This window comes from Phalacrocorax carbo, chromosome 14 (assembly GCF_963921805.1).
Source record: "Phalacrocorax carbo chromosome 14, bPhaCar2.1, whole genome shotgun sequence".
In the NCBI taxonomy this organism is placed as follows: Eukaryota; Metazoa; Chordata; class Aves; order Suliformes; family Phalacrocoracidae; genus Phalacrocorax; species Phalacrocorax carbo.
The window spans coordinates 9,911,964-9,937,444 of record NC_087526.1 but is presented as its reverse complement, the minus strand read 5'-3'; the positions used below and the strand labels follow the sequence as shown (position 1 = coordinate 9,937,444).

Genomic DNA, 25,481 nt, shown 5'->3' with positions numbered 1-25,481 from the left:
GAAGTTCAAGGTTTCACTTCATTTTCCCAACGGTAACTCAGAGCTGTGGTCCTGGAGAGCCCCTCGTCACTGCTTGCAGGCCTGCACGGAATCCCCACAAATACGTCAGCCCAGAAACGGGAAGGGGCAAAAGCACTGGGGGCCTGGCTGTGCCTCTGGCCAGACACCTGCCTCTGGCTCAGTTCCCTCAGAGGAGTCCCCAGGGGGTCCCCAAGGAAGTTCCACGCTCCTTTGCCCATGCTGGAGACTTTCCTGGGCTCCCCTTTCCAGCGCGGTGCATGGCCACACAGGGAGCTGTGTCTTCTCAGCATCCCTCTGCGCCCCGGTCACATGCTGTGCTGCCACCCTGTCCCCCCACAGCCACGCTGTGCCCACGCTGCAGCGATGCCTTCGTGGCTACACTGCAGCAACGGCCTTCCTGGCCACGATCGCTGCCTCAGCCCCAGCTCGGAGGCTGCCAGCCGCCTGCTGCTGGCCTTTGCCAGGTCACGCCTGCTCCTGTGCGGCCAGCGGGAGCAGCAGGCAGCGTGCTTCCCCGAGGGCGACAGTGGGGTGGGCAGCGCGGGAACCGTGTGCTCTGGATTCCCCAGCCTGCTGTCACTTCCCAAAACTGACTCTCTCGAGAGCGTGAAGGGTCCCAGGGGAGTCTTGGGGGCAGAGATGTGGAGGCAAAGGTGGGGAGGGGATTTCTGGGCCTGGCTCCCACAGGCCCAGCCTGGGAAGTCCCCACAGCCCTGAGCACCAGTTGTGCAGAAGGATGTGCTGTGGCTCTGGGCTGCGAGTGAGCCCTGCTCCAAGACAGCCCTGAGCGGCAGGGGGTGGCGGGACCCCAGTGCTCTGTGCCCGGCAGGAGCCGCTCAGGTGGGAGCAGCCTGCCCCACTCCCAGTGCCCGCCCGGCGGGTCCCTCCAGTGCTGCCTGCTGCTCAGTGCGGCCCCCGTGGACTGGGGGGGGACGGCAGCTTGGGTGTTATCCCGAAAAGCAGGTTTATTTACCCGGTGTGCAAGACACCAAACTCTACACAGCGCGGAGGTATCTTACTCAATTCATTTTTGCACAAAGATGGGCGTGAGATGGTAACTCCACAAAGCTAGCACCCTGCACTGAGAAACTACAAGTTATTTATACAGTTAAACGTGTCGGTAACAGCTAGTATTCACACCTCCCAGCTAAGAATTGGTTGGTTTATTTCTCATTTCAACTTAAAGGTACAACTGTCTTTAAATTTACCATGCATGCTCAGAGAGTGAGGGGGTTTATTTGAGGGAGGGGGCGGTTCTGGCCTATAAGCGTGATTTTTAGTATTATAATGAGGACAGTTCACCTAAAGGATGCTTAGTTTTAGTCCTTATCAACATCCCAATTAGTTGTTCTCTCTGACTATACGCTTTATCACCCAGTTCTCAGCGTCTTCTGAGGAGGGACGTTCTCCTCTATCAGTCTCTCAGCTCTCTTCAAGGATATAGTCGTAAAACAGATGCTTCCCTATCTCTCAGCTCCCTTCTCTGGCCGCCACATTCCGTTTCGCCAGGCTCACATGGGTCATCGTTATTACTTAGAGAAAAATTCTGTTTCCTTCGGGATATCACGGGGACCCACTCACCACCGGCAGCAGGCCGCTGGCACCGCCGCGGAGCCTGACCCCTGCATTGGGCAGGGGTGCGACGGCCCCGGCCCCGGCCCCGGCCCCGGCCCCGGCCCCGGCCCCGGCCCCGGCCCCGGCCACCTCCCGCTCCGCCTCGCGCCGGGTCTGGTGGCGCCACCCAGCGGCCCCGCCCGGCCGCCCCCCCCGCGGGACTACAAATCCCAGCCTGCCTTGCGGCGGCGCCTCCCGGGGCATGCCGGTAGCCGGGGCAAGGCGTGCCGCTCCCCGTTCCGTTTGCCTCGGTAGGCATGGCGGCGGGCGGTACGTCAGCGGGTCGCGCCGTAAAGCGTGACGCGTCGCCTTACCAGCGGCGCTTCCCTCTCTGCTTTGCGACGGCGCCGTGCGGCGGTAGAGGCGTTTGGCGCCTTTGTCCTGGCGGGCGGCGGCCTGTGGCGGAGCGGGCCCGGCGCGGCGGTGAGTCTGCGGGCGGCGGCGGCGGGGCGGCGGCGGCGGCTTCGCGGGGAGCGCTCGAATAAAACACGTACCACAGCAAACCTCGTGGAGGGCTGAGTCCTTCCCGGCCGCCGCGCCGGGCTGGGGCCGGGCCGGGCGTGCCCCGCGGCCTGCGGGCCTTCCGCCTCACCGGCTGGGGAAGCGGCAGCGGGGAGGGCCGGGCCCGCCGGGCCTGCTCCGCTCCCCCCGGGCGGGGGCACGGTGCTTCCCGCGGTGGGGCCAGGGGGGTGCGGAGAGTTAAAGCGCCTCTTCCCCAGTCACGGTGTGTAGCGGGTGATGTCGCTGTGGCGGCGTCCACCGGGAGCACCCGCGGCCTGCTGCGGGAACCGCGGCCCCGGTGAAGCGACAGGCGGCCGGTTGTCCCTCACCGCTGCTGGAGAAGGCTGCGAGTAGCGAGCAGGGCGAGGGCGCCGGCCGGAGCAGCGAGGAGGGCCTTGGGCAGCCGTGGTTTGCGAAGCCCGGCTCGCCTTCTCGCGGCGCGGCGGGGTCGTGGGGAAGGAAGGGGAAACCGTTCTTCGTGCTAACGTTTTCCCTGTGGGCAGCTCTGCCCGGGGCCAGAGGGCCAAGGCGGGTGGGTGCCAGCGCTTCCCCAGAACAGCTCTCCTGGCCTTTAGGGGTGTGGCTGCCCGGCCAGCCTTGGCTCCGAGGTGCTGGGTGGGAAGCTTACAGCTCCTCAGCACCGTTCCTTACGGCGCTGGTTGCCTTTATGTTTGGGTTGGGGTTTTTTTTGCCTTGCCCAGGAACTTGCAGACTTCTGTCTTCAATGTTTCACCTGTGTCATATTAGTTTCAGCATCCTGCTTCAGCTATCTCTAACTTTCTGAAGCTGTAGGCCTACTAGTAAATAACTTTGGTTTTAAATGTAAGATTCTTAGGGAAATGTGGCTTTAATTAACTTCCAGAGGATTTATTGGCATGTGGGCTGTCCTGTTGTAGGAACCTGCTCGGCCTGGTGCCCGTTTTCTGCAGGGGGGGATTGGCACCTTTAAGCTGCCCAGGTGTGTAGTTGGCTTTCCTGGCTGTGTTTGTAGAAACAGACTTAACGTGGAAATTAGCTGTTCACGTGGTGTGCTTAAAGCTGGGATGACATTCACTTATTCTGGTCTTATGGCTGTGAAGTGGTCTTTAACTATGTAAGGAACCAAATGGTAAGAGGCAGTAAATGCTCTTGTATGAAAGCTCTTTGTAATTCAACCTGTCGAAGTGTTTCGGATTTTCTCTTTTGTTTTGAAAGCAACATGAAGTGGAAAAATAACTCCGTTTTTCTTTGTGGAAAGCTCTTGCACCCTCTTCCCCAGCTGTCCCCTACTGTCTTCACTCTTAAGAAAAAGAAAAGGGAATTTCTTCCTGCTTTTTAATCTGAAAGTGAAACGTCCTGCCAGCAGCACTTACGGGTCTTGTTGACACCTGTTTGCTGTGTGTATACATCCTGTTTGCTATGCATATACGTGATGTCCTGAGACTGCATGTATGGGCTGTGCTGCCTCAGCAGCTGCTCGCAGAGGCTCCAAGCCCCCATTCCTGGTGGTGCTCAGAGCCTGGCTGGAAAAGGCTGTGATAACTGGATCCAGCTTGGATGTCACCCTGCTCCGCATGGGAACTTGGCCTAGATGGGTCTTTCCATGTTTTATAGCCTCTTAATATTTTTGGGAGAAATTTGGAAACTTCTTTTCCATCAGCTGATGAGAACTTGAGCTGCAGTAGTAGAATAGAAGGGAAGCCTAGTCCTTCCATACAGATAAATAGGACAAGATTTGGTACTTCTGACAGGGAAGGTAAAGCTCTGTGTGTATGTGGACAAAGTTACAGGAGCATTGAGGCAAATGTGTTTGAAGAAATTACTTTTTTTTGGTTTTGTTTTCTTTTTTCCTTCCTCCCTGTTCTGTCAGTTCAGTTCATTTTCAAAAGTTTATTAGACTGGGATGTGTTGTCTGCTTCCTGCCCCTGCAGGGTTTCCTAAAGGAAGGAGAAAAGTTACATGAGTATAAAGTTGATTTATCTTTAAAAAGACCCCAAATTTTATGCCTCAGGTCTGGAGTAGATGGATTTTTCATGCCAATTAAGTGTAGTAGAAGCAAAGCTATTTTATATTTTTGGATATTTGACTTGTTTATTTACAGGCTACTTTTAAATTGTAACAAATATAGGTTACTGTTAGGGAGTGTGTTAGTTGTAGGAACCTCATGATTAACAGTAGATGTTTCTGTTGATACACTCAATTTCATCAGCTTTCTTTTTCCAGGTTTCTTGCATGTTATAAAGTCCCATCCTGCATTCCTGTAGGTGAATGTTTAGGAAGTATGACAACTTTACTAAATAGTTTTCAGCCTTTCAAGTTCATCTTGAAAGTTTCAGTGTGGTGTTTTTTTTTTTTTTAAGCTTTATGTAACAGTTACTTTTAAGCCAGAAAGCGTGAGTCCTGGGTGGGGTTTGATGGCAGTTTTTTGTTGGCTTGGTAGAGTTCGTTATGTTGGCTTTTTGTTTGGTTGGTTGCAGTTTGGGGTGGTGTTTTTTTTGTTGTAATTCTTTGGGTAAGTTTGTGCAATGAATGTGGCTGGCTGCCCCAGCTTTGTCTGTGATGGTGTGGGTTAATGAAGTGCTTTTTTGCTGTACTGGGGGAGATGAGGTAGTGGTACAGCATTTATGTGGGGGTGGTTAAATTCCCAGCTGTGGACCCGCCTTCTGTGGGAGCTGACATCTGTGTGGCGACAAGGATGTGCTGTTTAGCAGGGAGGGGTATGAATGAGAAACTGGGTTTTCCTGGTATTGGAAAGCTAAGATTTCACATTTAGTAAAGCAATCCAAACATGGTCACTTGAGCATTTAAACAATACTTCCTAATTCAAAGCCTGTATTGAAACATTTGAGTCCTCTTATGCAATGTTGAGATGAGTGTCTCTGCTTATTAAAATATTGCATAAATTTCAACACTTACTGCCGGTGGACTGAAGAAATAGCTATGACAACGAGTGTATTGAAAAGCTTAAAAATTAAGATGTTTTAGTGGAAAACAAGTTTTATTGGTATCTTAGTTTGGAGTTAAACCATTAAAACTTATCCGCAAAATAACTAGGTTTACTACCTTTCAGTATTACAGAAAAGCTCAACCAAAACGCTGCGGTATACGTTTTTGCCAGACCTCTGTATCCCTTGCCTTGAGATTTCTCTGGAGTGAAGTTTGCATCAAGCAGACCCAGTTGGCTTCTAGTCTGCAAAGCTGTTAAGTTTAATCTTGTTCCAGTGTAATTTTAATGTCATGGATTGAAATTATATGCATGGCCATTTTTCTTTTTTGCGAAGAGTTGGATTTGGAACGAAAGCAAAATGGCTCGAGGACGCAAGAGCAATAGCATCAAACAGAGCGACTTCACTAACAGCACCAATCCTCAGGATTTAGAAAGAAGACTTTTTATCGGCAATTTGCCCACAGACCACATGACTCGTGAAGAAATGGAAGAGATATTTTCAAAATATGGCAAGATCAGGGGTTAGTATATTATCTTATGCCTTTTTGTGGCTGGGAATTCAGTGAGAAATATAACTTTCATGCTTGTCAAATGCTATTCGATGATGGTGATAGGAGTGACTAATGTTGTTCCTAAAAAGTGACCTTCTATTGATAATTTTCTCTGCCTGCATTTTCTCTGAAGAAGTGATTCCTTCAGTACAGCTGAAATGTAATGCGTGTGTATCAGCTGTGTTATAGCTTTTGGAGTTGCAGTGTGATGTAACAATCCTCTTCCAAGTGACTCCATAGTCTCTTAATCAAATCTAGGTCACTTCACAGGCTATATTTTGGTCACTGCGTTGTCAGAAGGAAGTTGATCTATGAAATATATTTCGGAGTCTTTAAGCTCTGCATTTTGATCCTGGTAGATTTAGTTTTCCCAGGAGATTTGCATAGTCGTTTCTGGGTAGGGCCCCTTTACTTGTTCATCTGGTGGGGTTACGTGATGGCCTGGGTGTGGGTTAGTACTGTCCCTTAGTTGTAACTGGTCTTGCCCTGCTGTTAACTTTTCCAGCCCTCAGCATGTACCATGGCTATGGGTTCGTGCAGTATGACCGTCTAGAAGATGTCCAGGCCGCTCTGGACGGTGAGAAGGGTCGCCTTTATAAAGGGTATAGATTAGGTAAGGAAAACTGATCCGTGCTCTCCTACTGACCCTAGCATGTGTTCTGGTAGAAAGAGTGCTTTTTTTTTTTTAAAGCTCTCTTGAAAGATCATTATGTGACACTTGCCTGGTGCTAGTATAAAATCCCTTTTACTAGGTATGTATTTGCCTTCTGAGTTGTTTGCTGTAAGTGCAATGTGGTTCATCTGCAGCGTTTTGTCTTGCCACGTAGGTCTTACTCTGAGCTTATTTTTAAGTATTAGTATTTGAAAAGCTCTGTTACCCTGTGTAAGAAACTGTTCAACATGTAAGCCCTGGAACGCAATCACTGAAACCTCATACGGTTTTAGAGACATTTGTAAACCAATATTGGGCTTCATCTTGACAGGTTCAGAGGAACTGGTCACAGCACTTTGCAGCTCCTTAGATAAGTAATCTTAACTTGGATTTTTTTGCACATGTGAATTCAATCTGTAAGTAGTGCTATAAATACTGGGTGCTTTAAAAAGGCCATTTTCATAAAGATGAAAATAATCCTAAATATGCTGGGAGCAAACAAACAGAAATGAATGCTAAGAAGTCTAAGAGTAATCTACTAAATGCAAGCAAAAAAATTTGCTTTCAAGGTAAACCTCTACTAATTTAAAGAAAAAGTTTGACATAGGAAGAAATGAAAGGAGTAATAAATACTTGTGGGAAGGTGTGTGTACAGGAGCAAATATGAGCCTGAAGGTGGAAATGGAGACAAATAGACAAGGAGGCTAGAAGGATACAAGAAGAAGTAATGGCCAGCTTTGCTAGAAGCTTAAACAGGAACAACTGCGGCTTTTTTAGAAGCTGAGGTGTAACTGTCTGGAAATGATAAAATTTCTCACTGGAAAGGACCACCTAGTCTTCGGTTAATGTTTCTGCTGTCTATTTTTGAAGAGGCAGAAGGTGTTGGTTTCAATTTAGTTTCCATTTCAGTAGCAAGCTAAAAAAGGTAAAACAGCAGCTACCAAAACTAGACCTCTCAAAAAATTAAATCAACATCTTTGAGGCTCAGTGAAATGAAGACCTGCCTAAGCTATTAGTGTTGCTTTTCCACAAACGTTGGAAAACTAGGGAGTTTCCAGGGACCTAGCAGAGTACTGCAGATGTGCCAGTAGGCAGTGTAAATGGGATGAGCCTGGCATCAACCCCTGATAAAGAAGGGATTCTTTCACCTGACTCTCAGTGAAAAGTGAATTAATGCCCATAAAAATAATCCTGTCAAGCTAACTTATTCTTATTATACTGCAAGTTTTATGGTGGGAAGTAGCAGTGTTGATGCAAGAGTTCTTTAAGATGTTTGATTTGATTAAGGAACTAGAACAATTAAAACAACATAAGGCTGAATGGATTTCAAATGAATCTCTGTGTAACATAGATGAAATTCCTCAGTGCTTTGAATGGTGTGCTGGAAAAAAAATTATTCCTGGCCAGACAGTGCTTTTATAAGTGACTTGGAAAGAAAACTCACAATCATGTTTTAAAAAGAGAAAATGAAATAATGAAGATTAAGTCACTGATGGTGAAATGACTTGGACTTCTTCCTAAGCTGGTTTCAGGCAGAACTGAGCTATCAGTAAAGCCAAAAGAGAAGATCTGCACCTAGCAGCAGTGCTTTTGTCATTCTTAGCTGTACAAAACACAGATTTGTAAGCAGAGAGGTTTTGGTACCTGTGGGGTTTTGCTGCTGGAATACTGTGTTCAGTTCTGGTATGTCTGGTTCAAAAAGGATAATGCTAAATTGGAGAAGCCTCAAAAATCTGAAGAAGGCTTAAAGAATCGAAGAACAAGCCCTAGAAAAAGCCTCAAGATAAAGGAGAGGTGTGATCTGTGTGTTACAGACAGAGCTGGAGACAAGTGAGTTTTAATCTAATAGGCATAGGTCTGACAAGTCCCTAAATGGAAGTAAATGGTTTTCTTTAACAGCAAAGTAATTTACTTCTGGAATAACTTATTGGAACTTTGGTGGCTTCTGTGCTCTGAAGACTTTTAAATTGGAATTGGATGTTTTGCTAAAAGTTAAACTCTAGCTCAATGCCGCTGCTGCACTTGAGATAGGAATGTGATTCAGGAAACTCTTGTCACCTGTGTTTATTGAGAAGGTTATGCTGTATGATTACAGTGGCCCTGTCATCTCAAAATCCTACAAAACATAAGACTATTTTTTTTTCTCAGTTTTGTCAATGTTCAAATATTTAACCTGTAAATGCTGTTGGCATTAAATAAAATGTTATTAAATCTGTTCGTTTTGCACAAGAGAAGGATCCCTGTCAAAGGTGTTTTTTCTTCTAGTAAAGTATTTTTGTTCAGATTTAAATACTTTTTTTTAATTTGAAATAAATGTATGGTATTGAGTGTAAAAAAATCATAGGTTTCTGCAATGGCATCTTAAAACAGAAAATAAAAATAATCTTAAACCAAAGAAAGCAGATAGTGTCTTGCTTAAAGGTAACACTTGACTTTGGGGTGGGGGGAATTCTCAACTAAAAAAAATAAATGCAAGGAGAACAGTTGCTTCAGTTATGCAGTCTGACTATTAAATATAATTGCGAATAACACAACAAGGTAAAAGGCTTTGGGAGAGTTTAACTCCAGTATTGCATTATACTAAGGCTTCCACAAATGCGTAGAAGTGTTTTCAGATCTTTAATGAGAAAATATGTAGGGAATAGATGTCCATCAGATTTGGTTTGTGACAGTAGACAGTACAGCTGTACTTGATCCTGGAGAGACTGCTTTGTGGTCCTGTGAATGTTGTTATGCTGCATTTGTAGCTAATGTTCTGATGGCACTTGCTTCTCTCCTCCCACAAAAAAGAGAACATGCTGCTTCTTGACAAATTTAGCAAAATTAGAACTAATCCCTTAATTCTAATTTTAATCTTGAAAGTAATGAAGGATGGTTTGGGAAGTTACAGAAGATTTTAAAACTGAGTCTGCCTAAAGACATTGTAGCATGTTTGTTCTCTTGCAAGAGCTTTGAAAGTAGTTAATGTAAACAACTAATAAGAATTTTTAATTGTTGATAGATTCTCAGGGGGCAGGCAGGACCTAGGTTGGTTTTGTTCTTTTCCTTAAAAGGCTCTCTGAGTAAAACACCTGAAGTCATTTCTGTTTGTTCTTGCCCCACCCCGCGCCCCACCCCCCCACCCCCCCGGTACATTATTTCATCTTCAAACATCAGTTATGGAAGGCTTTGTTTCTTCATGGTAGAACAGTACGGACCCCTGCCAGTTCTGGGCAGCTTCACTTTTTCTGGTTAAGGACAAGACTGTTTCTTCAGTTTTCTTACTTCTTTGTTTTTCATTTCATGGTGTTTATCATGGAGATGCTCAGAAGCCAACCAGTTTTCAAATTTCTGATCTGTTGCATCAGTTTGCATCATGTTAACAGTAGTGTTTTGAATGCACCATGCTGACTTCATAAGGAGCTTGTGCTTGAGGCTCCTTGGATCCCGTTTCCTCAGTGGTGGAGGCTGTGCAACTTAATGCTGCAGCAGTCCCTTGGAAGGCAGTTGCATGTGCCACTTGAGAACCCTTGGATTATATTCAACAAGGGTAGCGGCATGTTCCATTGAACAGGACTGGCTGTGACTGTGCTGGCCATCAGCTTCCTTTCCTGGAGGTTTTCAGACTCTGCTTTTTCTCCTAGAGTCCATGAGTCGCTTTCTGCTCGCTCATAGACTGCAGAAGAAAGAGGGTTCTCTTATGGAATGAAGAGTCTGGATGTAGGCCTGAATGTAAAGGGTTAAAATTTCACCCAGGCTGTCCACCCTATTTTGAACTCAGAAATCCATGAAAATTTCATTACATTGTACTATCTAAACTTAATAAAAAATTGTCAAAGTGACAATGTCTCTCTGCTGAATGGACTTTCTTGCACCATCTGGATGTTGTTGAGCTTAAGTTGCTTTCATTTGAATTGTGCTGATGATCTTTTTTTGTTCCATAGCATTGAACAGATGGGTTGATTATTCTTTACAGATATTAATAAAGCAGTGGAAAGAAGAAATATGAATAAGGCTTCATCAAGGTCCAGTCCGGCACGAAGGTAAAGTACCTGGAAGCAGTGAGTTATACTAGGAAGGTCAGGCTTTTAGGGCATGAGCCCAGCGGCCTGTGCTAAATGTCTGTGTCTCTTCCCTACCACCACCTCCCCAGTCAAACAGAGATGCTCAAGCGAGGCAGTTGGGACATGGCCGCTCCACCTCTAAGAGCCCTTCTGGTGCTGACACCTCAGGAGGCACAAGGGAAACCTCGTGTCTGCTGCTGTTACTACAGCTAAGCACTGTGTTTTGCAGCACAGGTTGTAAGAGACTTGTGAGGAAGAATACACTTGATGTTTGCTCCTGCCTCAAGTGTCAGAGAAGCCAAGGCATATATAGACAACGCCGAGGGGCTGTAGTATTCCCAGTGCCATGCTGCAGAGGACTTCAGGATCTTGCCTCTTCTGATGTTGAAAGCTTCACTTGCTGAAATGAGACTGGAAAAGAGCACGTGAGCAAATCACAAGACAGAGCAAACATCTCTATTGCACTGTCCTGTCTGCATGTGTGCTTGCATTCTCAGTACCTGGAACCAATCCCCTTCTGTCCAGTTAGTGATGTGTACCTGCAGCTTCTCCTGGTTTCCCACCCCTCGGTAGGCACAGTGCGCGCAGCTCCTGCACATCCTCTGTGTGTGAAGTTACAGGCAGGTGGAGAAGACAGACTGTCCTGTCGCAGGAAGACTACTTCAGTTCCTTTCCATGGCATTACTAGGGGGAACACAAAGACGTGCTGTGGTTACAGTTTGGTATAACGTGTGCATCTTCTATGCCTATACTGTAAAGCTTTCCACACAAAGGAGTGTTACATGTTGGACTTGAAGGTAATCAAGCTCTCCTGTGTCTGGTGTGCTCTACTAACTTGATCTGTTAAATTACCAAAAATGGGGAAAAAGTGCAACTAGCAAGACATCTACCACCAAAAAACAGCGACTGAGTAGCTGCAGTTCTTGGCATCATCTAGGTCTTTTGTATGTTGTGCACTTACCCTGTACAGGGCCAAATGTGCTTGCAGAGACAAGCACGTGGGCATCACCCAGGAAGTGCTTCGGACACACATCTGGGGGTTCCCATTACAGATGCAGCAAGCCTTGGGCCTGGGCAGTGTCAGGTGTGCTCAGTGCTGGTGTGAGGCCCCCAAAAACACTGCAAGTACAGGAACAGCAGGCAGTGATGGCACACCTTCTGCCTCAGTGGCACTGCAGGTGTGTAGTGGAGGTTACAGACCGCATTGCAGAGGGACAAGCGGCAGGCACTGATGCCATGGGCCTTGGGACCTGTGTTATCCTGCACGTATGCAAGAGCAGATGCCCATGTCGTGGACCCTGAGGAGCACTGAAGGTGTGTGAGCCATGGGCAGTGGTGCTGTGGGCACTTGGCTGTGGACTGGACTACTGCCACAGCTGCTGAAGTGCTTGTCACAGTGGCACCAAAGCCTGGATTCCAGCTGACACTGCAGGCACCGTGGCCATCCCCTGTTGCTAGCACCAGGTCCCAAGCAGCACCATGGGCATGGGTGGCAATGAGGTCACGGGCACACAGACAGTGGATGATGGAGCCTGGACCACGCTGCGTGCATGTGAACAACAGCCGCTGATGCTGGGGTGCAGAGTCCCACGCTGTACCACAGGCAGTGGTGCTGAGCCAGTGGTACCGAGTCCTGAGCAAAGGTGGGCAGCAGTGCTGGTGCTGCTGAGGAGTTGGACTATGGTGACAGAGGCGTGGAAGGAGAAGGCTGCTGTCCCTTTGTGCCGCTGCCTCTCTGCAAGCGGCAGGGCAGCAATGCAGGTGCAAGAGCAGAAGACACCCGCACCACGTCTGTACTTCTGTTGCAGTTATGCATTGTTCATTCTGGATCTTTTTGTCTCTGCAGATAATGAATATGGCCTGTTCTGGTCACCCCCCACTCCAGCTGGAATAAATGTCATATGCCAAACAATTACACTGCATCTGGCTGTTTTGCTATGTAGTCTTACAGCTACAAAAAGATCAGTTACTCAATATCCATTAGAGCAAATCAGAGGTTTCCCCAGAGCTTCTGCCATCATTCGCTGTAGGTTGGGGGGAAGGGGACAATGATGTGTTTTTCCCATGGGATGTGTTTTCAACACCGATCACAAACAAAAGTGGATTTGTGTGTCCAAAAAGCTGAAGGAGTTTACACTTGTTTGTGTGCAAATACAGCATTTCTTTTACAGGAGGAGGTTATATATGCTCTTGGTGGCAACACTGTAGTTTGTCCTAAGATCTGTTTTGTGTCTGACACAAAAATAGAGAACGCCAGCACTCCTGTGTATCCCCCAGCACAGCTGGGTGTCTAACCACCAACGTCCATGCACAGACTCTGCACATCCATCACATTACTGTCTGCTCTGTCTGACAGTGAACTTGGGCACATCTGTCTTGCTGCTTCCGCTGTTCTCTCCAGCTGACTGCTACGTGAATGCACTGTACTGCAAGCAGGCTTATGTTCTGCTTACCATTCATAAACTAGATCAGGCTGGTAGAGGGCTCTAAAAATCTGTCAAGTTTTGGAAATAAAAAATTCAAAAAACTGGGTTTTTTTTTTTAATGGTTGTCAGTATCTTGGGGAAAGAACATTCCAAACATGAAGCTCAATGGTTTCTCTGCAAGACTTTTTTTATGTTTGGCTTAGACTACAGTGAAAGTTACGATTTTTTCTGGAAAACAAAATATGACCTTGGAAAAAACCCTACTGTTTTGGGAAGAGATGAAGACTGGAATGTTATTCTTCCTTGACTTCGAAGACAGTGCAGTACAAAGTCTGAATGACGTGGATCATTCAGATGTGACACAGAAGCCTGTTCCTGCTGAGGATGCCATTCTCGTTGGGTTTAGTACCCTCTTAACATGGGGCATTGTAAACATAAGACTGGCTTTCTACAGAAACTATCCCTTCAAATCCAGGACGCAGTGGTAGCTATCATTGTTTTCTGCTAGCAGCACAAACCCAACTGCAACATGGAACCTACAGTGTCTTTGGTCACAGCAAGCTCCTTTTTTAATCATAGGCCAGTAATGAATGAATTCAGGTATTCTGCTGTCATTAACTAGTGAATTTAATGGATCCCTTGAATGTTCCTGGCTATTGAATATTTGTGGGTATTGGAATCCAGCACCTTAAATTCTCTCAAATTTGCAAAAATTTGTTGAGTAGATGACCTGTGGTTGATGTTAGAGGCCAGAGGCCTTGAAACAGTAGTTTCTGAGGTGCTGGTTCTCTTCTTCCACAGGTGCTCTGCACTTCTAGTGATGGTCCATTAAGGAGCTTTCTGGGTCTTGTTTGGCTATGATAAATATTGGGATTAAGAAGCTTCTCTAGGCTCCTTCTTCAACAAATATGTTTTTCTTTGGCAATTCTTGCTATAGTGGGATAGGAGGGAGGATTCAGCTGCTGAGAAGGGTTGCTTTGGCACCTCAGGTAAGAGATCTAGGGGTAGCAGTACTCGTGTCATTAGCAGTCTAATGGAATTTCCCTGGTGTTTTCCTCAGAGAGCCATATGCCTACGGGGATGGCCGAGATGCCAGACGCGACCGCTCCCCTCTTCGGGGGAGCCCACGGAGAGACCCCAGAGATGGCAGGGATGGTAGAAACGGGCGAGATTCCAGAGACACTCGAGACATTCGAGCTAGAGACATGCGTGATGCCAGAGACCACAGGGACCCACGGGACCTGCGAGACCCACGGGATATCAGGGATCCAAGAGACTTGCGGGACCCTCGTGATGTTAGAGATCTTCGTGACCCACGGGAGCCACTGTATGATCGATACAGGGATCCACGGGATATGAGGAATCCACGAGATGTGAGGGATCCACGGGATATGAGGGATCCACGGGATATGAGAGACCCTCGGGACCCTTTGTACAGGTAATTTCCACGGGATCGTATTTGCCAACACGTTTTTATGGTGATCCTGCCTCAATGGCTGCACTAGTTTGAGTGGTGTCAGGCATTTAAGATCAGGGAATTGCTTTGGCTGGGGACAGTTGGGTGCCTGCTTTGTGTCTTGCGAGGAGCAGGTGGGTGCTTCAGAAATTAAACTTGAGGAAGGTCTGTGTGTGCTGTATTGGCAAAAGTTACTGCCTCAGACTGTGTGGAGCATGGAAATCCTTGGTTCTTTAAATGTTGCAGACGAGATGAAGCTTATGACCGTTACCTTCGCCTTGAAGACTACTATCGGCGGAAGGATGACTCTTACTACGACCGTTACAAAGAGCATTTTGATAGAGCACCAGTGAATTCAGAAGGTGAGTACCTTTAACATTATAATGGGCAGACTGACGTTCTCCCTCTGGGAGGATGCAGGAGATGCCTGCAGTGCCAAGTGCGTTGCGTTCTGTGACGCTCCAAGCAGCTCCAAAAGGCATTGTTCTGTCCCTGTGGCTCGCTTTCAGACCGTCTGAAGCGTGAGGAGCGGCGCCGAGAGGAGCTGTACCGTCAGTACTATGAGGAAATCAAGAGGCGATTTGATGCAGAGAGACCTGTGGATTGTTCTGTGATAGTGGTGAATAAACAGACAAAGTAAGAAAATAGTTATGACCCATTTTATTTTTGCATGGTAGAAGAACATGGAATTAAACTTAGTCCTGCCTTGAGACTGTTTGTCTTACAGGTTGCTTTTGAGGAGTGTGGCTTTAGAGCCCTCAGAAAGCTACAGCTCTTGCTGCTGTTCTGAGAAGATACGTTGATGAGATGGAGAAATGTTGTATCTTGTGCTTTACTTTTATTTCCTTCTTGTCACCTATCACTATACCTTCTCCTGATACTTTTCTACCTACTTTTCATATCAGCCTACTGTCGCGACAGGTTATAGTGGCCTGTACTTGTTATTCATGGGTTGAATGATGTGGAACTTATTAATATACGCCAACCAGCAGATAGTACAGAGCAGTTGTCAGGGTGGAGTTGTGGGGGTGTTCGTTTCAGAGCTCCTCTCAGATCAGTTACTAGGTTAGACACCAGTCAATACTGTTAATCCAATGTGCAAGAAGCATAAAATCACTGCTGGAAGTAGTCATGAACGATATCAAGAGCATGTGTAAGTAGTAACCAGGGTGATCTCATGCAGCAGTGCGAACACTTACTGGGGTTTCCCCACACAAACACAGTGTGTCTTTTTATTGTGCTAAATGCAAGATTGTTTATCTAGAAGCAAAATTCAGGCCATCCTTGTAGAAAGGTGTGCTTTCTCTTGGAATATAAGGACTTAAAACAATTTTAGGAGTCAAAGGGACTTGTATCAAAAATGTTATATCCTTAGTTTGGAGAGCAGGCACTGTGTTGGGAAGAGAGGGGTACACCTATGCCTGGTACAGTGGGAGGAGGGCTGTAATGATGGCACCAGTCTGATGTCTTTATCTTTACAAATAAATATATTAAAGAACAGCAAAGATGTAAATAAATCATAGATCTGGGTTAGGCTCTGAGGAAAATGTCTGCCAAGGGGAAATTTAAAGCTCTGTCTCCTCAGCCCTTCAGAAAAAAAACATCATGAGTTGGTTTTATTTAACTTTGCTGTATCTGTGAGTCAGGAAGAGAGAGCTGTGCTTGCCTGATCTGGTGGTAGAAGACAGAATGGGAAATCGGAACAAAGGAAGCAGTGAAACTAGAAGTAACACTTCTGTGGTTTGCTTTTAATGGGGTTGATTACCTATTGGAACAAATCTTGAAATTTTACATCCTTTATCTCTTGGTGGCTAAAAGTCTTGGAAGGTATTTTAATAGACCACAAGTTATTGTACTCGATACAGGGAGAATTTTTTGTGCAAGAGGGTCAGCTTAATATCCTAAAGATCTTTTTGGTCTGTAACATCTACAAACCTTAAGAGCTGGAGTATGTTAACAAGTCTTGGGTGTTGAAGCATTAATGTCACCTACTATGGACCTGTTGAAAGATGACTCCCAAATAACTTAGATACACAATTGGTGTGACTTAGAAATCCTTAAAAAGACAGTTGGCGGGGGGAACAGTTTTAGTCACCGTTACAATGTTTGCATCCAAAGATGATAAACTGAACCTCTTTCAAAAGATGGTGGTGCACGCAGACTAAATTTCTCAGAATGCATATGCAGTCAGTATTGCAGTTTTGGTACTTAGTATAGTAAGCTTAGAGAAAGGCTTGAAAACTTTAAGCTCAGCTGTATGAGCCATGGTTTGTTGATTGGAATGGGAAGTTTGTAGGCTAGCGGAACTGGAACAGTGGCTCCAAGTGAATGTTTATGGATGGGTAGCTATCCTCTGAAAATTAATCTTCTAAGTCCAGAAGTTGGTCTGTGCTACAGTGAGTTAGGATAAGGCGCATTTGAAAGGTTAAGATACTGAATGTAGCACAAGTAGCTGACTTCTGTAGGTTAGCTGCTCTGCTGTGTACTGCTGAGATCTCTGCAGGCATAAATTACCTCACATAATGAATCCAGTTTAAACACATTTATACATAAGCAAATTTATAATAGTGTAAATCCCTTTGCAAACACTCTGTTTCCCAGCTAAGCTGAGGCTTGGTTTGTAATCTATTTCAGTTAAACTGAAATGACTGATCAGATCAAAATAAAGGTAGGTTATGGGCTTTTATATTATTGTAATGAGATTGATTTAATACTGTCCTGTCAAACATTATGAAGTTTGGCAAGCCATCAAAAAAGTGAATCTGAGATGATGGAGAGGGTGGATGTGCCCGGATTTCTCTTTCTGTATGTGACTGACTTGTTAAACTCTGCTGGCTTTGCTTTGTGGTAGGGAGTACGCGGAGTCAGTGGGGCGGAAGGTGCGGGATCTGGGCATGGTAGTGGACCTGATCTTCCTCAACACAGAGATGTCACTGACGCAAGCCCTGGACGATGTGAGCAGAGGAGGGTCTCCTTTTGCCATTGTCATCACCCAGCAGCATCAAGTTCACCGCTCTTGCACTGTTAACATCATGTTTGGCACCCCACAAGGTACTGAGGTCTCAGTAGGCTGTTTAGCTCTGTGGTCGCTGAACAGCTCTAAATGCTGCTTTAGAACACTTTCAAGCAGAATCATGCAGGACAAAGCTCAATCTTTCTGTGACATAAGTAGTTATTAAGGCTTGACACCATGTCATAAATGTAAATGTCATTATTTACAAGTTTCCATAATACTTTATTTGTCCCATGTCAAAAGGACTGTCTAATTTCCGCCAAGAGGGAATCTTAGCTGCATTCTTAGCACCTAACATCACCAGCCTTTGCATCTTAGGGCAAGTCATGAACCCCAGCTCTAGAAATGACTGCATTGCATTGGTAGATTTCTGAGTAATACCAGTCCAACCTCAGTTTATTACTTGTTGCTCTCAAAGAGAGCCTGTTTGGAATGTGATGAATTACAGAACAGATTTTAAAACCAAATGTAAATTAAGGAAAACGGAATAAGGATAGCGTATTCGGTCAAGGTAAAGATCTGATCGTGAAACTGGGAAGATACACATACAAAGTGATTTGGTGTACGTGCACCACTTTCATGGAGCTAAAATGGCATTTTAGCGCCATTTACACTCATCGCATCACTTTCCATCTCAGGGTGTGACTTAGTTGTTGTGAGTGTGAGGGTGGGTGTAGGTATTAAAAAAAAGTCTTGTCAGAATGTGATTCTGGAAAGCTGCCTTTTGCTCTGATCAGGTTCTCTCTCCCTTATTGTGTTCTCAAGTGATGTTTTGTGAGGTTCGTCTGGGAGAGTAAGCTTCTGAATGCGCAGTCACTGGTTTTTGTGTGCTTACTGACTGAAGAAGCCCGGTTTCTTTTAACATTGGATGCAGATGTGAGGGGAGGGTTCTCTCATTTCCTGCACAAATACAGCTCATGGAGAATTTCACTGGGCTTTCCACTGCCCTTGGTTTTAACTCCAGCTCCTTTGGTTTAACACCCGTCCTCCCAGCAAAGCTTCTCTTCTTCTTTACTGGATCTAACGATGTATCAAATCTGATAAGAACCTCAGTCATTTGCTCATATCCACAGCTCTTTCTAGAGAGTAAATATGCTCACTTTAACGGCCGCAGCCACCTTTCCATTCACATTAGTTTCAGGGAACTCTTTCATAACTTGTGCACAGCGTAATGTTAAAATGAACCCCAGTTTTCTGTTATGAGGAAAAGGGTGGTAGGATTTGATGATTTGCAGGTGATCGGAAGGTAAAGGCCTTCCCTTCACCCTTGGGTCTCCCTGCTTAAATCTGTCTCCAGGGAAATATTTGCATGTGTGCGTTGTGAGGTGGAAATAATGACCTCAAAAACTTTAAAAGGCAAGTGCAAAAATTGGAATTGACCATTATTCATTGTATTACAGAAGAACTTGATTGCTGCTTATTGCGCCAAATCAGTAAACATGAGCAGCAATGTGACACTGAATCAGTGCTGCTTCCCTCCCCATCTCCTGCAGGCGCATGCACTGTATTAAGGCATTGCCAACACAGAACCAAAAAGCATTCCCATCGCTGACCTGCTCTGGGAAGCTTTAGCAGCCTTCAGCGGGCAAGTTCTGGATCTGTCCATGACTTTAGCAGTAGAATGGCTGGAACTGTCTCCTCTTGGAGCACAGAGAATTTATGTGAGAGGTAGAGGGAGCTGCTTTCCCTTTTAATCGGGTGAGAGGCAAGAAAGACATTTCTTGGGCTGATACGATATCTTCTCAGAGCCTTCAGCTGTGGAAGTAAAGGATGGCCTTGCTGGGTGATAGCCTTGAGCCTTCTGTTGGGTGAGGAAATTGAGTGTTACTGCGTGTCTAGGAAGCTTCCCAAGTCTATGCTTGCAATCCCAAAGTAGTGCCTGCCTGCTGAATGAGATGTGCTGGTGTGTGTGAGGCAAGGCACCTCCTGTTAACATCACTTTGGTTTACTTAAGGCATCTATTTCCCTTGTGCAGAACACCGCAACATGCCCCAGGCTGATGCCATGGTGCTGGTGGCAAGGAATTACGAGCGCTACAAAACAGAGTCACGGGAGAAGGAACGCGAGGAGATTGCCCGGCAGGCTGCCAAGATGGCAGATGAAGCAGTTCTGCAGGAGCGGGAGCGCCCACCCCCCATGGAGGAGGGTGTCAGAGGAGGTCACCCTCCAGGGATTCAGACTCTCTTGAACCTGCTGGCAGACAATCGCTATCTAACTGCTGAGGAGACTGATAAAGTAATTAATTACTTGAGAGACCGGAAGGAACGGTTACTGAGGGGAAGCACTGATTCTCTCCAGGGTAAGTTTCTCAGCCCCAGACAAGGCTATTAATGGTATAGTTTGTGGGCCCTTTGGGCTGGGACCCGAAAACAGTCCTGGTACTGCAGAGGAGTCTTAGTGTTGTAACTTCCTCACACACTGCCTCATTTTATTGAGGTGGATGTGTCCTTGGGAGTCCTGAGACAATTCAGATCTTTCATGTGAAAGACCTTTTCTATTGGATTCTCTCAGGGAAACCACGGGACTGTCATAACTGGCTTGGCCGCTACACAAAGGGCAACAGTTGTGCTGAATGGCTTGGATTCCCCAAGCTGTGCAGCTCTCCTGTTCAGAGGGTGGTTATTCATAGATGCTTGTGTCTTTGGTAGCTGTTTCTCTGGTTTTCTTTAGGTGCCCCTTCAAGGGCATTTGCAAGAGTTTTAACCCTTGTTTCTTTCTTTCCCAGCATCCATGTCAAGACAGTCTTTGGGGGCACCTTCAGGATCGTCTCTGGGTAGTCAGTCCAGCCTTCCAAGCTCTCAGGCTCATCAGGGTTCACAGCCTCTGGTCTCTGCTCCTTCTGTTCCAGTGTCGTCTTCTAACCCTCAGCAGGAGCTTCAAGCAAAAATCCTCAGTCTCTTCAACAGTGGGGCGGCGGCAGCAGCAGCTGCTGTAGCAAACAGCAGTTCTGCAGCCTCTGCAGGCACTTCAGGTGGCACTCCGAACCAGAACTTTGCTAACATGGCCAGCGGTCAGGCCCGGTCAGCACAAATGAGTGCTGGAAATTTAAACCAGGCTCAGCAGAGATTGCAGACTCCAAGCACACAGCTTCCTGCTCTCCAAGGCCCTTCAAGAAATGCGGGTCCAAGACCTGGAGCTCCTCCACAAGCTCAGCCGCTCTATGGTCAGCACCAAAATCGCCTCCCTGCACCTGGCAATGTACCTGCTCAAAGGCCAGTATCTTCTGGTATCAACTTTGACAACCCTAGTGTACAGAAAGCCTTGGACACCCTTATCCAGAGCGGTCCTGCACTCTCCCACCTAGTGAGCCAAACCGTGGCTCAGGGGAGAGCAGGGTCCTCAGCCCAGCAACCTATGGGTTCCTTCCAGCGACACTATTAAAGCTGAGCTGTCAGGCCCTTTCCCCTTCCCTTTGCCATTCCATACTTGTAGCCGTTTAAAGTGTCTCCTGTCCTTGACATGGGACAAATGCCCCTGGATATGCATGTCCTCTCCACTTTGGCGAGAGTGTACCCGCAGTGACATTGCTGCTGACTGTTGCTAGCGCTACCTTTCCTCACCTTGGTCTGGTTAGCAGTTTTGGGAGAAGAATGCTTTATTTTCTCAGCGGCACAATGTGTTAAGAGCCGCTTTGGATAATCGGTTGTTTTGTCCAGTCCCAGAAGCTGCTGCAATGACAGTCCTGCATTTTCCTCACTCCCAGTAGCTGGTGTACCTTCACATTGCAGTGCAGTCTGGTCTCGCTAGATGGTCTTGGTAGTTTTGCATCAGTGGTTTTGAGGAAATAGGGACTGAACAGAGCGGTATGCTGACTGGGCCTTCTTGGAGACCCACCTTTTTGGAATGGGCACTATTTTTCTTTGGATTTCTTTTTTTATTTCTTTTTTTTAATGACATATAAGCCAGTTGGAAAGTACAGTGGTAGCGCTAGCAGCTGAAATCATGAAGCACATGCCTGACCGCTACTTGGTAACCCAGGACCGTGCCATTTGGTCCTTCTGTAGCTGGACTGTCATGTCCTGGCACAGCGAGGGCAGAGGAACCCTCCTCACCTCGCCCAGCTCACGGAAACTGGCAGCTTTGGTCTGAGTACTGTGGCAGATCTGAAACACAAGAGCTTCCAGCCAAGGCAGAGATTTCAAATGGTCTGTCAATTTTCCTACACCAAGTGTTAAGATCAATCTGTTAAATTTGGCCTATAAATTTCCTTTTCTTATAATCTTGTTTTGGGACAGGTGGTTACTGTAGCCCAACAGCTCAGCCACAGCCACACCGATGTGCTGCTGGCCCTCCCTTGGGAATACCTGCAGCCAGTTAGTAGTGGTGAACGTCTGCTCTCTGAAACTTCATCTCACGTTGGTGGGTGTTTTGTCCATCTAAGGTGCAGAGGCAGTGCCAAGATGCAATACCATGATTTTATACATTTTTCTCAACACTTTGGTAGCTGCAGCGGACAGTTGAGTGGAAAATCGGGCAGTGATTTCACCGTGTTTTTAACCAGTAACATACTTTGATACCAGAAAACATCCCTTAACTATGTGGTCCTCCCCGTCACGGCCTTCTTAGAGTCTGTAGGTGTCCTTCAGAGAACCAAAAGAAACTAAGAAAGCAGTGTTCTTGGCGCAGAGGATTTTCTTTGTCCCAGGTGGTTTGTGTTGTAGCATTTTTTCTTTCCTCTCTGTGCTGTTAACAAGAGGACATTACTTTTTAATAAAAAGGCAGGAAAAACGTTTTGTTGTTTTTTTGACACTTGACAGCCCAAGTATTACTGGAATACAATATTCCACTGCGTTTGCCATTACTGTCTTCTTCCAGATGAGTTGTGTCAGACGCTCCCTGGCACGGGATGCTAAGCAGAAAGCATACGAACCTTACTGTGACCCACTGCGAGAATATTGTAGTCTCAGTTTATAACGCTTTGGTTTTAAAGTACCTCACAGGTACTTATTCTGGCACAGTGGACTTGGACGATATCGGGCAGAGCAGCCCACGTGTCCATTGAGGGACCTGCGTTCTGGAGCAGAGCATGGCAGGGGTTGGTGGGAGAGGTCTGGAGCGACTCCGGCTGCTGCTGGTGGTGGGAGGGGAGGGTGCACGCTTGGGCCAGCGGTGAGCTGGTCCGGTGTCTGTGCCGCAGCTGCTGTTCATTGTATGGCTGCTGCATGAAGCTAGGGCTACAAGTCCCCGTGCATTTAGCACTGGCCTTCCTTGACTTTGTGCTGCCGTCACTACACAACCTAAAATTGGATCAACATATGTGCGTCTTCCATCTTTATTCCTCCAGTCTCTTTTTATCAGATCCCTTTCTCCATCCCTGCAGCCCTGCAGACAGGTAAAGCCATCTTTTCTGGGGTGATGAGAAATTTGATTTAGCTTAAACATGGGAACTGTGGTATGTGGGAGAGGCTGTTCCTCTCCTGATGTTTTGCTTCCTCTGCCATCTGCTGCTCCCTGTCGGGCCTTGGTCCTTGTTATGGAAATGGTAGCAGCCAAGTGCAAAATAGCTGTGGAGACTCTGGAAGCAAGTGAAAACTCCCTGTGCAAGTAGTGAAGGGTGTAATAAAATCATTTATTGCATTTTGTGCAGACTGGAGTCTAGAAAAATGAATACAGGAAAGCAGTAAAGCATTAACAGGGAGCATTCAACAGCTGAGGAGCCACTCCTCCATTAATACCTGCACAGAGAACACAGGGTCTGTACTGAGGCGGCCGAATGCACAATACTGAAACACTCACAGAAATTAAATGCAAGCCTAATACTCTTTTTTTTTTTTTTTTTTTTTTTTTGGTTTGCAACCTGTTTTATTTACAAGGTTTTAAACTTAATTGCATTGCTCTGCACACAGATTCTCTAAAACACAAAGCATACTGGTCACTACATGTCTATTGAAATATTGCACTCGAATAAAAGTCACTTGAATGGACGTAGAACATCTAGCTACAGTGATTAAAAGATTATTGAATGAACTGACTTTGTGATAACATTCATAACAAATATATTGCACATGTAGCACAGAAAGTGTTGTAACCAGCAAATCTCAGACCTTTTGGTCTTTGCCAGTTTTTAGTCCTGCTACACAGAGGAGGGTCTTGACTCTTGTAGTGCAACTCTTACCCTTGTGCAGTACCTTGTCCTTCCTCTCGTCCAGCCACGGACCGACACCGGCCCAGGCTGGACGCTGCCTGTGCCTCCTGTAAGTGCCGTCTTGTGGCTTGTTGCCTGTACCGTGTGGTGGCTGCAGCCGCGTGAGCCGCCTGCTGCTGCTGCTGCTGCTGCGTGCGGGGGCCTGCGCCTGCCCCCTGACAGCGACAGGACAGCTCAACGCTCGCACAGCAGGAACCAGAGCGTGCACCGTCGCCGGCCCAGTGCTGTGTGCTGGCCGAACGCAGCTGTGGGTACGCGTGGTCCCCACCTGCTGCGGGCCACGCTGCCGTCCCACCGTCCTGGTGGGTCACGTCTGCTCAGCGCTGCTCCCGGCAGCAGCCTGCCTCTGAAACTAACTTGGGGGTCAAGACCTTCCTGTCTGGAACAAAAACTGAAATGTGTCTGCACATGTGCCAAGGAGGAACTTGCATGTCTACCAGAGGAGGACACTGTCTTCACCAAGGTGGAATGGCAGAAGGGTGCTCCATGGGGAAACTGAACACTCACAGAGGCCAAACGTGCAGGGCTGGGTTTGTAAACTAACATGCAGTGCTGTCTGCTAAAACTGGCCCTCTCCAGCCAACGGCGAGCGAGGACTCGCTGTGGAAACCAGCACCTTTCTTGCCACAGCCAAATTTTGCCTGGCAGGGGTGTTGAGGCAGCCCTGGCTCTGTCTAGAGCTGTGCTCCTGCTCTTGCTGGAGGACGAGGAAGGGGAAAGCCTTTTTTCAGCAGTAGTGACGGAAAGGGCTGACCTTCCTGCTCCCTGGGGGAGCTGGGACTGCGCCTTTACCACGGGGGGTTGAAGTGCTGAGGGGGAATGGGATCTGCTGGTGCTGCTGGGGAGGCAATGAAGCAAACCTCTCAGCAGAGAAGCATGCCCTGGCCTGCTGTCTCACCACTGTTCTGCAGAAAATGTCATTCCCTGCTGCCCTGTACCTGTGGCCGAAGGAAGAGCTCTTTACCCTGATGCTGCCAAGGGTGGATGCTGCCTGCGACCTCAGCAGAGGCCAGGCACTGGTGGCTGCAGCGGCTGCTGGTGCTGCAGGTAACCTGCCTCTGCACTCGGGCCTTCGGTGCTGACCTGCTCCGTGCGCCAGGGCAGGAGGGGACCCGGCTTGCTGCTGCAGGACAGCAGTTGCAGCTGCAGGCCCAGCGATGCAGCAGGGCAATAGCCAAGCTGTAATTACAAGGTGACTGTAGGGAGCGGGTGGGATCTTTTGAAGAGGCAGAGCAGCTGGCAAGCATCCTAGGCCCAACAAGCATGGCATTAGCACATGAGATGAGTGGGCAGGTTGCTGTATGCACCTCCCCCATGGCTGCAGAAGTGCCTCAAATAATTTTGGGAGGCTGGGAACAGCACGTGAGCTTGTGTGTGGTGGTGTAGGGCCAGCTCCAAGGGGCAGAGCAGCTAGACACCGGCAAACCCTCGTTCCTGTGGGGCTGCCCATCCCTACGTTAAAGGAACTTTTCACCTGCGGACGCCTGCCTGGTCTTTCTGCTGAGGCAGTAGCAGGACCAGAGAGTGGTACCCTGTGCATCTGCACCATTCATCAGCCTGGAGCTCCTGCACGGAAACCAGGTCTCAGCTCACCCTGACGGACACCTCCTGTAAACACTGAGCTCGCCATGCCCTTGGGACTAGCTTCCACATCAGAGTCTACAATGCAGGCTGATGCAGCCGTGCAGATAGCTGAGCTACCGCGGCAGAAAGTCTGGCTGCAGGTGGGGCTGCTGCTGGAGAGAAGGGAGGCACTTTGGGAGCGATGGAAATGTAGGAGCAAGGTATGAGCAGGCACAGATGCGCAGCTGGGGCTTGGTTTTGGTCTGGGAGTGTGTCCAAGTAGTATCTTAAAGCAAAAAATAACCCCAACATCAAAAAACCCCATTTTTTTATCCAAGCAGCCCTAAATAGCTTTGGCCTGGACCTGGAGGAGTAGAGGAGCTCTGCAGAGGGAGCGGGTACCGGAGACATCCAGTGCAGAGGGAGTTTCCTACCCTCAGTGAGGCAGGAGCCGAGGGCTGCAGCCGCTCTCAGCAGCAGGAAGGACAGCCAGGCAGGGGGCTGGACACTGGGACCAGCCATGCTGGGCAGGAGGCAGCCACTGCCAGGCCATCCGTGGGGACACTGGCA

The 25,481-nt window shown here is 47.5% G+C and overlaps 1 protein-coding gene across 4 annotated transcripts; it reads left to right on the top strand.

Annotated features, from left to right (window-relative positions):
* Positions 1-1,936: 1,936 nt before the first annotated feature.
* On the top strand, positions 1,937-22,005 carry NCOA5 (nuclear receptor coactivator 5). Of its 4 annotated transcripts, XM_064465631.1 has the most exons (10): positions 1,937-2,058; positions 5,397-5,583; positions 6,119-6,226; positions 10,221-10,287; positions 13,795-14,172; positions 14,437-14,552; positions 14,700-14,826; positions 17,042-17,241; positions 19,179-19,502; positions 19,929-22,005. In XM_064465631.1, the coding sequence occupies exons 2-10, from the start codon at positions 5,421-5,423 to the stop codon at positions 20,582-20,584; spliced, it is 2,139 nt and encodes a 712-aa protein (XP_064321701.1). In that variant the 5' UTR covers positions 1,937-2,058; positions 5,397-5,420; the 3' UTR covers positions 20,585-22,005. The 4 variants fall into 4 exon arrangements, with proteins under 4 accessions (XP_064321701.1, XP_064321702.1, XP_064321700.1 ...); XM_064465630.1 differs by lacking the exons at positions 5,397-5,583; positions 6,119-6,226 and having other exon boundaries at positions 1,975-2,058; XM_064465632.1 differs by lacking the exons at positions 5,397-5,583; positions 6,119-6,226; positions 10,221-10,287 and having other exon boundaries at positions 1,961-2,058.
* Positions 22,006-25,481: the final 3,476 nt, after the last annotated feature.

What these genes read in the sequence shown, in the direction of transcription:
- NCOA5 (XM_064465631.1), top strand. Translation starts at nt 5,421, where the DNA reads ATGGCTCGAGGACGCAAGAGCAATAGCATCAAACAGAGCGACTTCACT. An exon ending in AGGTCCAGTCCGGCACGAAG is followed by an intron (nt 10,288 to 13,794) that starts GTAAAGTACCTG and finishes TGTTTTCCTCAG; the next exon opens with AGAGCCATATGCCTACGGGG. An exon ending in CCTCGGGACCCTTTGTACAG is followed by an intron (nt 14,173 to 14,436) that starts GTAATTTCCACG and finishes TAAATGTTGCAG; the next exon opens with ACGAGATGAAGCTTATGACC.